This window comes from Augochlora pura, chromosome 7, assembly GCF_028453695.1.
Source record: "Augochlora pura isolate Apur16 chromosome 7, APUR_v2.2.1, whole genome shotgun sequence".
NCBI classification, from domain to species: Eukaryota; Metazoa; Arthropoda; class Insecta; order Hymenoptera; family Halictidae; genus Augochlora; species Augochlora pura.
This window is the reverse complement of record NC_135778.1, coordinates 5,393,577-5,408,085: the sequence shown is the minus strand read 5'-3', so window position 1 is coordinate 5,408,085 and position 14,509 is coordinate 5,393,577. Positions and strand designations below refer to the sequence as shown.

The 14,509-nt window shown below is 45.4% G+C and overlaps 1 protein-coding gene across 1 annotated transcript in view; it reads right to left on the bottom strand.

Moving 5' to 3' along the window:
* Positions 1–8,455, bottom strand: part of Klu (zinc finger protein klumpfuss) — an 87,915-nt gene extending 79,460 nt beyond the window's left edge. Inside the window, exons 1-2 of the mRNA XM_078187286.1 lie at positions 8,439–8,455; positions 8,195–8,294 (exon numbers count right to left, since the gene is read on the bottom strand). Of these exons, the coding sequence (XP_078043412.1) occupies positions 8,195–8,294; positions 8,439–8,455 (117 nt within the window). The remainder of the gene's footprint in view (positions 1–8,194; positions 8,295–8,438) is intronic.
* Positions 8,456–14,509: the final 6,054 nt, after the last annotated feature.

Below are 14,509 nucleotides of genomic sequence, written 5' to 3'. Positions count from 1 at the left end.
CCTTCCCCACGGTAGCCTCCTTCGCAGAAGTCAGAAGCGCTGCGAAAACCAATGTTCCGCGGCGTACATTCTTTCGCGAGATGCTCGTAAATAGAGTCCCGTTCGCTCTGAATACCGTGTAAATAGCCTAACCATCCGAAACTTCCCGTGATTTATGTCGACGGAGGAGAGCGGCACCGTCCGCCATTGACAAATTGCCCGGTTAGTATGCGGCGCCCTAGACGAGGGCGACTGTGTCCGGACTTCCGTTTCGTCGACCGTGCGCCGACGACCCGGTCAACTTTTTCCAGCCTTTCCACCATTGTTAATTAACAGAGATTAGCAGGTACTCGATAATTTCGGATGCCCGAACCTCGGATCTGGTTAAGCATTGTTTAGTAAAAGTGGCCAGGTAGCTGAAGCAATTGAGCGCGTGTTGGAGCTGTACAACTCTTGTCAACGTTGCCAAACATCCGTACGTTATACCAAGCCCGCCAACCTTCACTAGAATTATCATATCTAAGATATACGAGGATTAAGAAATAATCGTATGAGGATTAAGAAATAATATTGTGGTGCTTACCTCCGGCGTTTGCCAGCAGAGGATATCTTTCCAGAAGCTACCTGATCCGATTTGATTTGTATATACATGTCGGTATTATATGTACTGACCTTAACTGCCCTTACAAAAGCAGGGTCCGCTAGAAATCCTTACTAATGAGTACTCTAACGGGACTAGAACGAAACACTCCCCTTCTTCCCCTTCATTTTCCTGTGATCAACGCGCCCTCATAATATCATGGAAAACTAAGATCGATTTTTGACATTCGTAAATTTCTGACATTAAATATTTTTCAAAAATAGAACTTCAATTAAAAAAGTATGGTGTCACATTTTTTATTTACTTTGTCATATATATACAGGCTTGGCAAAAGTATTTTGTGAAGATAAAACGAAATCGGAAATGATATTCTATTGACGAGTCAGAAATGAATGAAAAGATACGTAGAATGCAACATGCTATACTCGCAGGTGCATTTCGTGTCGATTATAGAAAAATAAACATTTTCATGTGCTATGCTTTTGAATCTTTGGCCTAAAGACCTACTATTGCGAAATTGGGAGAAAAGACTAGAAGCTAGAGAAAGTTTAGAAGAAAAATAGGCTCTACCAAAAATGCTAATAACACAATTGGTTGAAATGACAGTATCCTAGTCAAGTGTGAAGACGATTGTATCTTTCAATTTTGAATCAAACAATGTCGAATCCTCGCCACCTCTTATTAATCGATCGGAAAATGATCGTCCAATAATCGTCCTTCTTGGAAATATTTCTTGCGAAAAACAACCGTGTCGCGACTCTTCCGTCCAGCTTTCCGTTTCACTCTAATTGGCCGTCTGAATTTGGGAATCAAAAGCCAGAACCTCGAAGGGCAGACGTTATAACTTCCTGATGCGTGGCGCGATAAAAAAGTGAGAAACCCGTGAGGGGGGAAAAGGTGAAAAGGAACGAGGACGAAGAAGACGGCTGAATTGCAGCGCAGCGCTCTTAGATTGAACCCCGCGCGACAAAGGAGCCTGCCTCGTCACGGTCTGAATAGCCACGGCAAGGAGGTTGGATTAGGTTAGGTTAAGTTACGAGGGTGGTTCCCCTCCACGGTGTCTTGAATGGGGCACGTGCTGACGGCGACGTAATCTTTTGGACAACCAGGATCTTCCGCCTGTTAATCTCTCTTTCCGTTTTGTCTGTCTGCCCGGCCGGCCCCGTCTTCCTTCTCCCCCCCCTAGATGGATCTAGGTTTAAATGCCTAGGACAGTTTCGACGAAGGCTCCTACCAAAAGCCAGCTGCTCCCGGATCATCGAATTTGCAAGTCCGCCCTATCGCGCGTGCCGCGAGCGCGTCTCTCTTAGCCCAAGATCCTCCGAGATAGCGGTAGAGTAGTCGTTAGACGCTGTTACATTATTCCCTTGCAGTGGCGATTAACTTTCTCCGTACTAGGAAATCTGGTCCAGTTTTCATTCTAACGGAAACTATACGCGCAATCGGTGTATCATCAGCAGCCCTTGGCTACCAATCGATGTCTATAAAGAGTAATTCCCTGTTGTGCTCCTCTGTTGATCATTCGCGCTAATAAACCAACTCTTCGTGCCGTTTACCCTTCGATCTCGATGGGATGAAGGTTTTTTTTTCCCCCCCGCGTTTGATAGTTTTGGGAATAATACGAGGGAGAGATCGATCGGGGAGCAAGAAGCAGTCCTGCGGCGCACAAAAGTCTCGTCGTCTCCGGGAGCCTCGATGACCCACGCAAGACGATCCTCGAGGACGGAACAATGGGGGCCCAGGCTGATTGTAGAATCGAGCCAGACGCGCGGAGTCGACGAGAAAAGAGAGGCCGAGGGGTCTCGCGTGTCGAGATGTAAATGCGTGCGCGCTATGCATCTGTCTCTCCTCTAGGGGTACGCGTGTACACGCACACACACACACCGGTGTCGTAGGCATCGCGCGCTATTTACACGCGCGACGCGCGTACGTAACGCGGGACGCGGGTCGGGGGCTGCTCGCTCTCGTATTCGCGCACTGGCACGACGCACAACCAACAAGTTCGCGCACGCAACAGAGGCGCACAGTGATATACGGGGGACATACAGGGTGTTCTAGAAACGGCGCCACGCTGCAAGGGGTAGTTACCGGTGGTGTCGTGATTTCACGGGTACTTAAATACACGTGCGCTTAAATACACATGTACTTAAATAAATGTGTACGCGTGAAAGTCGTATACGCTCACCGACGTACGTATCGTATCGAGAACACGTGTACCCGTGAATTATTTCACGTGTATTTCAATGCGCCTGTAGTATCACACATGTATTTAGTTACACGTTAATACACTTTTGTCGTAGGTCGTGTTAGCTTTGAAATGCCGGCACTAATTATGGCTTTTATTAACATGTTTTTTAATGTACAACACTTTTTTAAAGTATATTCGTATAAACGACAATGTATAAATGCCTGTGTAACGAAATTCGTGTAAATACGGGTGCTTTAATGTACGTGAAATAATTTATGGGTAGGGGTGTCCTTATTACAACACTTATTACCAAGTACACGTGTACACGTGTGTTTTTTAACACACGTTCGAAATCACGGCCCCTAGTAGTTGTACTAGGCCAAAGTCGAAAATATGTAATATTATACGATAGCTCTTCGATTATGTAGTCAATTCCATGTCGATTCGTCGCGTAGTTCTCGAACAACGATCGTCGTTCTCGCGCGATCGTCCACCGAACACCCTATATAAGATCGAACACGTTCAGTCGGCAGCCGCGTGAAACTACCGGTAGAGGAAGCATCGCCAGGGTTACGACGAGCGAGGAGGAATTTCTTTATGACACGCTGCCGGCGAAATTCCGGCCGCGCGTTTACGCTTCGTCACCGAATGTCAATATTTCAAGAACGCTTTAATGGTCACGGCGAAGAGAACGACCGTGCGCCGCTGGTCGCGGTCTAATCGCGCGCGGCACCGTGTTTACGGTTTCGTTCAGGGGGGAGAACGCGTTTTTTAAAAACCGCGTGCACGCGACCAATGGAAATTCGTCGAGCGGCGGCCGTAATTACAGTGGTTGCCACTCGAACGCCGCACGAACACGAGATTTTCAGGAAGTCGTCGATACCTGTACGCCATCCGACGATACCTTTTCCTTTTTTTTCTTTTTTTTTACCTCTCCGCTCCTTCGGACGGTAAAAGAAACGATGATCCTTCGTCTAACGTTGGTTTCCCTTCGAATCGGGGGGGGAATTATTTGTTTCGATCGGAACAGGAAGTCGCTCCGTGGAACGGCCACACGGCCGCGTGTTCCGGGGTGGGGACGACTGTTATTAGCCAATTTTTTCTTGAAACTGGCACATTCTTCGGGTAATTATTCGCTTTAGATGCCGGCCGGTCTGCCGTAATTTCGCCAGTTTGCATGTAAAACCATAGACGCGCGTGCGTAAACCCTGCGAACGACTTTGGGCACGCGAGACGATTCTCTGCGTTACATATAACCGAGAGATCGTAATAAATGCTGCCAGCACGGCCCGGTCGCTACTAGTTGCTATGCCACCGGAATACCAACCGGGGTTACAATGCCGACGAGTTGTGTCAGGACCTGGAATTTCTTCGCGACGGTACGTAAAATGTCGCTGACCGTTCCCCGATTTATTTTCATTCCGTTACGACCGACCTGTCTGCAAGGATGTCTGCGGTGAAGGATCGAGTCATGATGTCACCGACGAACGATCGCGGTCAACTCGCAAACTATAATCGACGATATTATTTATTCGGTTTGCAGATTCAATAAATCAATTTACTTTAATTAACAAAGGCCTTTAATTAACACAAGTTTCCCTTATTACGTGGACTTGTTTTACTGAAATAAAAATCCGCTTAAGTGGCATCTCTAAATAGAAAAGAAAAGATATTGAAAATAAAAGCTGGTGTGCGTTATCAAACTATATATTTATTTTACATAGTTTAACAAAAAATGATGACATAGAAAGCAAAAGTAAATTTTATACAACGTCACTACCGTAATTTAAAGCAATCAATCTTTACGCTGTAATTGGCAAAAACTCGCCGTCTTAATCGCTTGAAATACTTGGAAGCTCGATTTCATTTTCATTGTTAACGCCAATCTTTTCATGACGATTACATGGTCATTTCTTCCTTGAAGTTTTCTTTTACCAAGATTTCATAAATCCATTGGTATTAAATTGTAATTTCTTATTAAATCTGATCGGAATTTGAAAGTTTGTCGTATGGTGGAATTAATGAATTAATGTCTTTTTAATTTGCAATTTCCTATTATTTGACTAATTCAGGAGCTTTACAGTGTTTTACTAGCTGCGGATGTTTAAAAAATAAATTGATATCGTGCATACAAAATACTATATATTTATATATTATTTCGTATGCATGTATGCTATATAATATGTGCTGTTACAATTTGTCGCATATATAACCTGACGAGTGTAATATAACTGTTCTGCTGCGAAAATGTCTTTTCGTATTTTCCCAATTTATAGAAAACACCGATATTTTATCGTGATATCAGAGAATAAAAAGAAGAAGCTAGAAACAACCTTTGACTCGATCTAGGCACACTTTTGTCAACGGAACTTTCTAAACGGAAAGTGTATTTGCAGATTTCCCTAAATCAGTATTTCCTCTCGCGTCGCGCTCTCCTTATAAGTAACGCCTATGTTTTACCATAAATTTATCACCACTTAAAGTTTTTGGCAATGTCAGCGACCAACCAACCAAGCCAATGAGATTTCAGTTTCCGAACCATCGGGATGACTCATACACTGTTATCGTGCCAAATATTACAAATATCTTTAAAATACGGGTGATGAACCGAGATCTTCATCTTTCGACGACCTTAGGTTGGTACGTCGATTTCAGGTAAACAATAAAGACCTTACCAGCGAAGCTTCCACTGAACAATTAGAAGCAAATCATCTGCTCTCGTCTCGATTTTCATCGAAATAAAAAGTTAAAATGGAAATTCACCCGAGTCATCCATGACCATTCGATGGTCGTTATTTAAGGGTTGAATCGTTTAATAACGAGCTTATTTACCCCTTCCACTACGATGCCTTTCAGGTTGCGTTGATTAGCCCTTATTCATCTTTAATATTCTCCCTTATAGGACCAAGCAATTTTCGTTTCTTCGATTCTCTTTATTTACTTTCACTCACAGAATCTAACCCTTTGCATTCCCTTACATTTCCATTTTATATAACTTAGTACAATTTATGAATACGAAATTGAGTCTAGTGAATCATGAAACTGTTACGCTTTTAATAATATTTTAAACAGAAGGGTCTTTAATAATGTCAAAATTTTTTTGGAAATGATATAACGATTTTCATTGGTGCCTCAGAGGCGCCACTCGAGTGCTAAGGGTTAATAACAGAAGAACAAAATTTGATTTCGATATCAAAGATATTAATAATATTCATATTTAGATCTTGCACAAAATCCTTGTCACGAGTCCGATTGGTTAATACAGTGCAAGGGGTTAACGCGCATTCTTCTACCCGCGATTACGAAACTGCTTATTATGGTGCGCGTATTGACCAGGTATAGGCCAATTAATCGGACTTATTAATGGTAAGATAATAATATAGAATCGCTAATGGAAAGTACCAATTACATTTCGGTGGGAAATAAAAGCACGTGGCCGACGCAGTTTCTTCGGAACCGCGGCGCGCCGCTGGCGAAGATAATGTTTTCTTCGTTTCTGCTCGTTCGCGGTCGTGTAACTCGCGTTGTTGTAAACGTCCGCGTGTCAGCGGTTTGCCTACGAGAGTAGAAAACCGTCGAACATAGACGACCAGTGTCGTTCGCGCGGATGTTGTGCCTCGCCCGGCTTTGCGAAATCGTCTGAATCGCGCGGGTACACGTGAATTATGAAAGTAACGTGATTACGCGCGGCTTCTGGCTCACGTATCTGCATTGTGCATCGACCGTTCGTTGCGTTTTACCCACATTTCGCTGTGCATAACTGCGCGCGCGCGCGCGCGCGGCACGGCCCCGTGATTTACGGGATCGTTCGTCTACGGTGACTGTTTAATGAAGTGTCTTGCGAATATACAATTTTTTCTGCCCGCCGCGCGGATTTACCCGTTCGCGTACACGTACGCACCACACCCCTTTGGGAAGTTCCGTGTTCTCCATGCTAAGCTAATGAAAAGCCGGGAATCGAGCGTAGATTACGGTTTTACGATAATACTTAACGGTAATACTTTAAATGTAATTGCCGGCTCGATCGGGCCGCCATTAATATTATCGCGTGCATTAATTATTTTCTCGGTAGCTTATTAGATATTTTCATAGCTGCTCGTTAAACTCTCCGTGGAACGTTCCCCGCGAATGATATCACCCGAAAGGTATTCTCTGTCTCTATTCCTACCTCCCTTCCTGCCGCCCCCTCATACCTACTCCTCCTCCACCACCCCCTCCTCATCCTCATCCTCGTCTCTTTCCCGCCAAACCGAATGCGTTTTGCGGAAAGGTGTCGTAAAGTTAACGCTCTTATCTCGCTGACAGTTTTACGTTGCGCCACGTCCAACCGCGGGGGGGTTGCGCGGAATCTAATAGAACAAAGAGTGATTTAATTACCCGGACGGAAAAGAGGGGCGGCCGCGCGCGCGCGCGCTCACCATAAATACCTATCGATGATCGTAACCGAGATACCGAGACGACCGTGTGCCGGTAATTAGCGATCGCCCCCCGATAAGCAAAACAATTGTTTTGTCTTAATGACGAGTTTACTCGTTAAAACCGCGGCGCGCCACCCCCGTCACGGAGCAATTAGTACGCTACATCTTCCGATACAGGGCCGCAGATAAGCCACTGACGCATCCAACGGTGCTTACACGTCAACGACATCGGTTACCGTGGATTTACGACGATCCTATCTGGAACGTCGTCTCCAGACGAGCACCGGTTTCATTACGATTATTTTATAACGAGTTAATTAAGACCGAGTGATTGATTAACGCGCCGAGCGCCGCTTCGACTGTTTCTATAATTTACTGCCCGATGTACGTCTCTAATTTTATATATAAAATATATATATTTTCTATTACAGCAATTATGTGTTTTATTCGAAGGCGTTTGTTCACCGTCTTCGTCTTACCAATTATTATTTTTCTGGTCGTATATTAGGTGTCCTAATAGATCTTGCTGCTGATAGCAAACGCGAGTATACATAAAAAGCTCTCGCTTAAATGATTACTTGCTTAACACGTGAGATGCCGAATATCAATCCAAAAATTGCTAACAATATCAGAGTTATTTAATTAATGAAACTGATATTAAAAAGAATAAAATACGAAATATTAGTTCAACTTTTTCGAATTCTATACATTTTTGTACCGTTCGATTTGTTCAATTTTTTGTCTTATATTACAGTGAAAATAAATTTCGGAACCTAGTTAGCAATTAGTGTGAACCATGTGTCATCTATTCGACACTCGACGTGTGAAGTAACTTGTATTCCGAGTATATTGTATGATACGAATGTACGTCGCGGAGGGTCCAGCATGGACAATCCCTATGCGAAACAAGTGTTACGCGAATGTAACGGGTTAGTCCGCGAAATTCAAGGACCGCGTCGAAGGAACGATGTTTCTGTTTTCATGGGTGGGTTTTTTAGAGACTCTCACCTCTCGTGCAGACGGCAGCGTGGATCTGCTTGTCGACGGTCGTTCAATCGTGACGACGAGGGACGCGCTCGACCAGGCACACGTCACTTCTAGCACTCCACTTCACTCGTTTCATGAAACTTGTTCCCGTCTTTTGTTCCCGCTTAGCACTTTTCAGAAATCTCTTGGCCGTAACGTGCACCGATACGCGCATCAAGGGGGTAGCTTCGAAGATGGCCGACGTTCGTTCGGATTTGTTTCTTACGCTCGATCGATCCTCATGATCCGAACACACCGCTGACGCGAGTGTTGGTATCCGATTCAATGTTGCGATAGATACCACGGCGCGTTCCTTTTCACAGTTCTCATAATATTGTCGGTCACTGTGTCACCGCTGGCTTAGCCAAGCGACCGACTGAATTCTATAACTCTATTGACTCCGTTGCGCGACATAACACACCGACGCTTCCCGGCGAAACTTGGACCGTGCCCGGATCGCTTACTGTGTTGTCAATATCCTTGACCTTGCTTCGAGTCACCGCCACGATCTCATCGAATTATTTTGATTTCGGTGCTGCAGAGACACATCCTCTCCGATCTTGGAACCGTTTCCACCGTATCCTTTTTCCCGGCGCTTCTTCTTCTTCTTCTTCTTCTTCGGGGCCTTCAGGACTTTTCCATCGTTCACTGTCCCAGCCGTCGATCCGTCTCCCGGTGGGGTATCCAATATTTTCGCGGGAGTTTCGAAGGCACGGCGAGGGCGTCGCGTGGCCGACCGGCGCGGGACACCGAAAATCGCGTATTAAAGAAACGCGCCGCAACAGGTGAGAGAGACACGCGGACGGTCGAACGGAAAAGGAAGAGGCGAGCCGCTCCACCAGGATAGAGAAAGACGGACAACGATGACGATGGCGTAACACCGCGCGTAGTAGCGGACAGTCGGCAACTAAAGCCCCCGAGGAGAGTCACCTCTCTCTCCTTCGTCTCTTCTCTCGTCCTCTCTTCTGGTCTCTCGTATCTCTCTCTCTCTGCCACACGTGTGGCCGCCAACACACGAGTGCGTGCCTGCACCTCGAAACACGTACGATGTTCCTTCTCTCCCCCTCCCCTGTCCTGGTTACCCTCGGCTGCTCTGCTCTCCACTCTTCGCCTCTTTCTTCACCCCTCCACCCTTAACCCACCTACAGTACCCTCCCCTTTTTTTCTTTCTCTCTCATCAGCGGCGTCCTTGTCCCACCCGGCCGTGGAACACCACGCACCAACTGCAACCGTTTGCAGATGCACATCGACTCGCTCCTACGGCCCGGCCGTGTGCACGTGTCGCCGTCTCTCTTCGACTCGCGCACCCCCTCTCTCCTTCTCTCTCTCTCTCTCTCTTTCTTTCGCTGTCTCTCTGCACGCGTGTGTGCGTGCGTGTGCGTGTGCGTGCGCGTTTCGCCGATTCCCGTCGATGTCGGTACGTGTGGTAGGAGGAGTGGGAGGTAGGACACGCGACACGAGCCCTGGTGGGGGAGAGAGAGGGTCAGCGAAAGAGGGGATGACCTCCCCTCGTTCCTCTTTCTCCTACTCCTCGCGCGGTTCACGCGGGGCAACTCTTCCCCGCGACCGCTTTCCTGCTCACCTCTCCCGCCCCTCTCTCTCTCCTTCGCTTTCTTGTTTTCTCTCTCTCTCTCCCTCCCTCTCTCTCTCTTTCTCTTGGTCTCTATGCATCCTCTCCATTCCCCGCGCATTACCCGCCGATCACACCCGCCGATTTCTTACCCGCGGTTTTTCGTTTAGCTGCGAAGCTATTTTCTTGCCATTTACGCACAATTTTTAGGGGTACAATTCTTTCAATTCTTTCTCAAAGTCGAGATGATTTTTAAATTTACCGATTATAAGTAGAAGTTGTTGCACTCTTTCATCAACCATGGTTCGTGCAATTGTATACAAATATACAGTATGTAATCTTGTACAACGTAATCGTAATCTTTAATCAATTAATCATTATTAGAATATATTCGCAGTCATTAGTGGGTTTGGTAATTTGTAATCATTAATCAGCAATCTCTAGTCGCAAACGAATGATTAATTTATCTTTTCTCGTCACTTGTTAAGACGTCCGGATGAGCAGATTTTTGAAGAACTATTCAGAATTATTGTTACCTATCGTGATAACGAGTTTTACATTTTATCGCAATGATCGTTGAAACGTAATCATTACATGATTTGTGTGTTAAACATGGCTACTGTGTATTAACAATGATTATTCTGTTAAACGTGACCAATGAGTACATTTACTTTGATTATTTAAGTTGTTCATTAGTTGGACAACTGTCTGTCGAACTCTGAGCGGTGAGAATTATTATGAAACGTCTAACATTCATCTATTTACCATTTATTTTAATATTTTACTGTAATTTGTTATTCTCAGTTTTACTGAAAACTCGAAAATGTTGCATTCGTCGGCGGAGATATGATTGTTCTTTGTGACCGAATAAAAAGTTTCTACGAGAGTAAAAAGAAGCCACAATAATGTTGTATTGAACCCTATCGATGAACTACCTTTTTGTTTATAGAATCCTCGAAAGATAATAAAAGTTTACACGATATATATTCCCGAATTAACACTGGTTAAGATGTAACTATCCTACGCTAACGAAAGATTTTGATACGTATTACGGAATGTACTTACCACCTTGGTTCCCGTGTCTTGATTCTCAACGGGGTACGTCAGTTCAACCATTCTAAGACTTTGTCCATGATACAGATCGAAAAGAGTCCCATTAGTCGATGATCGTTCACAAACTTCACTGTCAATTCAACAAACGACGTTCTTCGATCGTTGCGAGCAATCACACTGTTCACAACGAAACCGCTCGAAATTTTAGGTCACTTAACCTCGATTCCTCGCGCGAACAAAATCACCGGACGTCTTCGAATTAAATTTGCAAAACGCGTTCGATTCACTGATCCATAATTCGACGAACAACGTGACGACGCTTTACCGATAGCGAACGCGATGGTCGACTACGCAGCAACAGTGATTATCGTCGCCGGCAACTGCGTCTCCAGGTTGCAAAATCTCGCCCCCTGAAGAGGGGCTCGTTGAAAGAGGGGTGGCGAGGCGGTCTCTCCCTTCTGATTCCCACGCCGCGTTGTGATTCCTCTCCTCCCCTTTTGCCTCTCCTCCTCCTCCACTTCCTCATCGACGTCACCAATGCGGACTCCTCCCTTGCAAAAGGTACTCCAGCGGAGGAGCAAGGACGACCCCCTTGTTTCATTTCGCCCCTCTTCCTCGCCCCCAGAAGACCCGCGCGTGTGTTTCTCTTTCGTGCTCGGGGGCCAACACAGAGTCCCGCGCCACCCCTGTTCCGAACGACCGCTATTCGAGACGCATTATACCACGCGGAGGCATTGCCGCGCTCGAGCACGATATATGTACACCAGGCTGGATATGCAACTGGTTGCATCGCCCGCTACCGGGACGACTAACGGCCGCCGATGCACCGTCCGCGTTCCGTCCCGCCGACGCACGAGATCGCCTAATCTCGTCGAATCGTTGAGCAGACTTCGGTAAAAATATTTCGAAAAGTATTGGAAATGGTTTATGAAATACTCTTGTTTGTACGAAACGATCTTTCGAAATTTGTTCGACGTTATAGGGATAAGAATATGCATTGATAATGGCTATATGTGCCGGAAATAATTATTCGAAATAGTGTTCCATGTGTCTAGATTTTCATTCGCTGTCCGGAATTCCATCTCTTGCGATCAATATTTATTAGAGAAAATGAACTCATCAGCACGAACATTTTGAAAAATAAGCCTTTCCTTATATTTTCCTTAATCAATGAACGTAATTGGAACATTTATCAGCTGTTTGCTTTTAACAATGTTTCAGCGGTTATATGTTTTCCTTATTTCACCATCTTCTACAACTTTCATTAAGTCTTCCAGGTTGTACTTCGTTTCTGTGTTTCTTGTATAATTTCGTGACATTTGAAAATAATTGAGCAAATTTTTAACACGCCTAAAAGGTATATTGATACACCATTTGGGCTAATAATGTATTTTGGAAGTTCGAAATTGTGAAATAAAAAGTTTGCGAACGCTAATCTCGTTAAAATGACAGCTTATAAAATATGAACATTGCGAGAAATTAGATGAAAGGTAACTGAAAGCTTTAATTGCATTTACCCTAGCATTGTCCCTTGTGCAACACTGAACGATTGTTGGTTGGACCTGCAGCTTTTTCAACAAACTGAAACAACTACGTTCACGATCGCACCGCGACGCAACTAATCCATTCTCCCCTATATTTTCGAAATTCATTAGAGTTGATTCGTCGATTCGACCGGAACCACTCGTGTCGAACGACATTTCTCGAGAAGCAAACCCCTGCAGCCAAACATTACTCTTTTGCCCCGGTTTGATACACGCGCGCGGCGTGTCGTTGGCCTTTTCTAAGACCGCCATTACCTATGCGACTGGCCTCGAAAGGGTTAATCGAAGCGTGGACGATTCCGAAGACGGAGACGCGATATCTCGACGTCCGCGGTCCCGCGGAGCCGCGTGATTAATTCACGCGGAAGAACGCGGCCGATTATCGTGCGCGAGCTGCGCGCGCGGAATGCGAGCGGGACGGGGAGGGGACGTGGCCGGGTCCGTCGGAGAAAACAAAAATTGACCGCGGAGCAGGGAGAAGGGGGCCGCGCAGGGCCTGGGCGAAGGGTGGAGGATCGAGGAAAAAAGAACGAAAAAAAAATGTAAATATTCGGCCGATCGAGGCTGGGCGTGAGCGCGCTGTCAGCCGCGTCCGTGCAACGATGTTTTAATTAATGTATTGATAGCGGCCCCGGCACGGATATATCGGGGTTCTCCCGCCTCGATGTAAGCAGCCACGGATGCCCACGCAACGGTCCACCGATAATAATTAGGAATCACGTAGGCACTCGCACCGGCGCCCATTTCCCCGTCGTACCCCGGCCGGCCGGCCGGCCCGGGACGTTTTGCCCTTGCTTGCGGAGCAACGGAGCCACGGGTCTCGACGCGCGGCTGCTCGGCGACCGATTAATTACACCCGAAGTAAATATAATATGTTAATCGGGTGTATATTGCAGGTGGTAATTGACTGCTCGGATAGCAGAAGAGGCGACTCGCGGGGACGATGCGCGGAGCACGCGATCGGCACGCGATGATCACTCGGCGAGTTGTCGAATTTCGTGTAAGGGTCGCGCGGACGATCAACTCCCTGATGAGATACACGTTATTGACTCGACCAGCTCACTCCGTTTTATCCTCGCGACTTCTTTTTGCGAATTGTCCTCCGTGACACGTGAGTTGTAACTCTCGGCGCATTCGTTAACAGCGGCGAATGTAATTTGTGTAGGAGGTGGATAACACGGCAATCTTTTGTCGTATCTTCATGAAACAAATACGAATTTTTATATTAACGAGGAAATATAGTTAGCTAGTATTTATTCAATTTTATTTCAATACTATTTATTTCAATGCAACACACGCTTTATCATTAGGACACGTAGAAAGGTTATACTATAGTTAAGTCTTGGATTGAATCTTGTATCCAAATGATTGCTACGATATCCTGTATTAATCTTATGTTTCATCACACTTACGACTCCTACGTTTCTACCATTTTCTTAATTCCTATAATTTCTTTTAGAATTGACTTCTTCGTTCTTAATAATTTCCCTCATTATTATACAATTCACACATCATACACAATTTTCTTTTCCCATACGTATTCATTTACTTTCCTTAAAAAAAAATAATAAATGTAACAATAATCTAGAAGCAATTAATATCCGTATTCAGTAGATCACACAAGAAATCTTCGTCACAGGGGTTAAGCTAATTAAATTAGAACTACTGAGAAAGTAAATTAGTCAGAACAGTGATAATACCATATATAGTTCAAACGCGATTATTTCGTAATAGTATCGCGATACCGTTTCGTAATAATATCGTGTGGTATTTTAATTTCGATATCTCTCTAATCCACGCGGAGGATCGTCAATAAATTTGTCAAGGTCTCGAAATAAATTGACACGTTCGTGCGAGAGCAACGAGAGCAGCAGCGCGCACCCGGTTCGCCGTCGCGTCCGTTCGTTTTCGCACAAAGAAGCAGCGTCCGCTTTGTCCGCGACGGGAACCGGTGCGAGCCGATCATAGAGAAGGTTTAAACCAGCCGTCTGACCGATTTATAAATACATGCCGATAAGCAGGGATTATCGTTGTTTGCGTAACTTTCAGCGTGGGCGTCTCAGACGTTGTTCATTGATTGCGCTACATTAGCGGGGCACGATATCAGGGACAGGGGGGGGGGGGGAACAA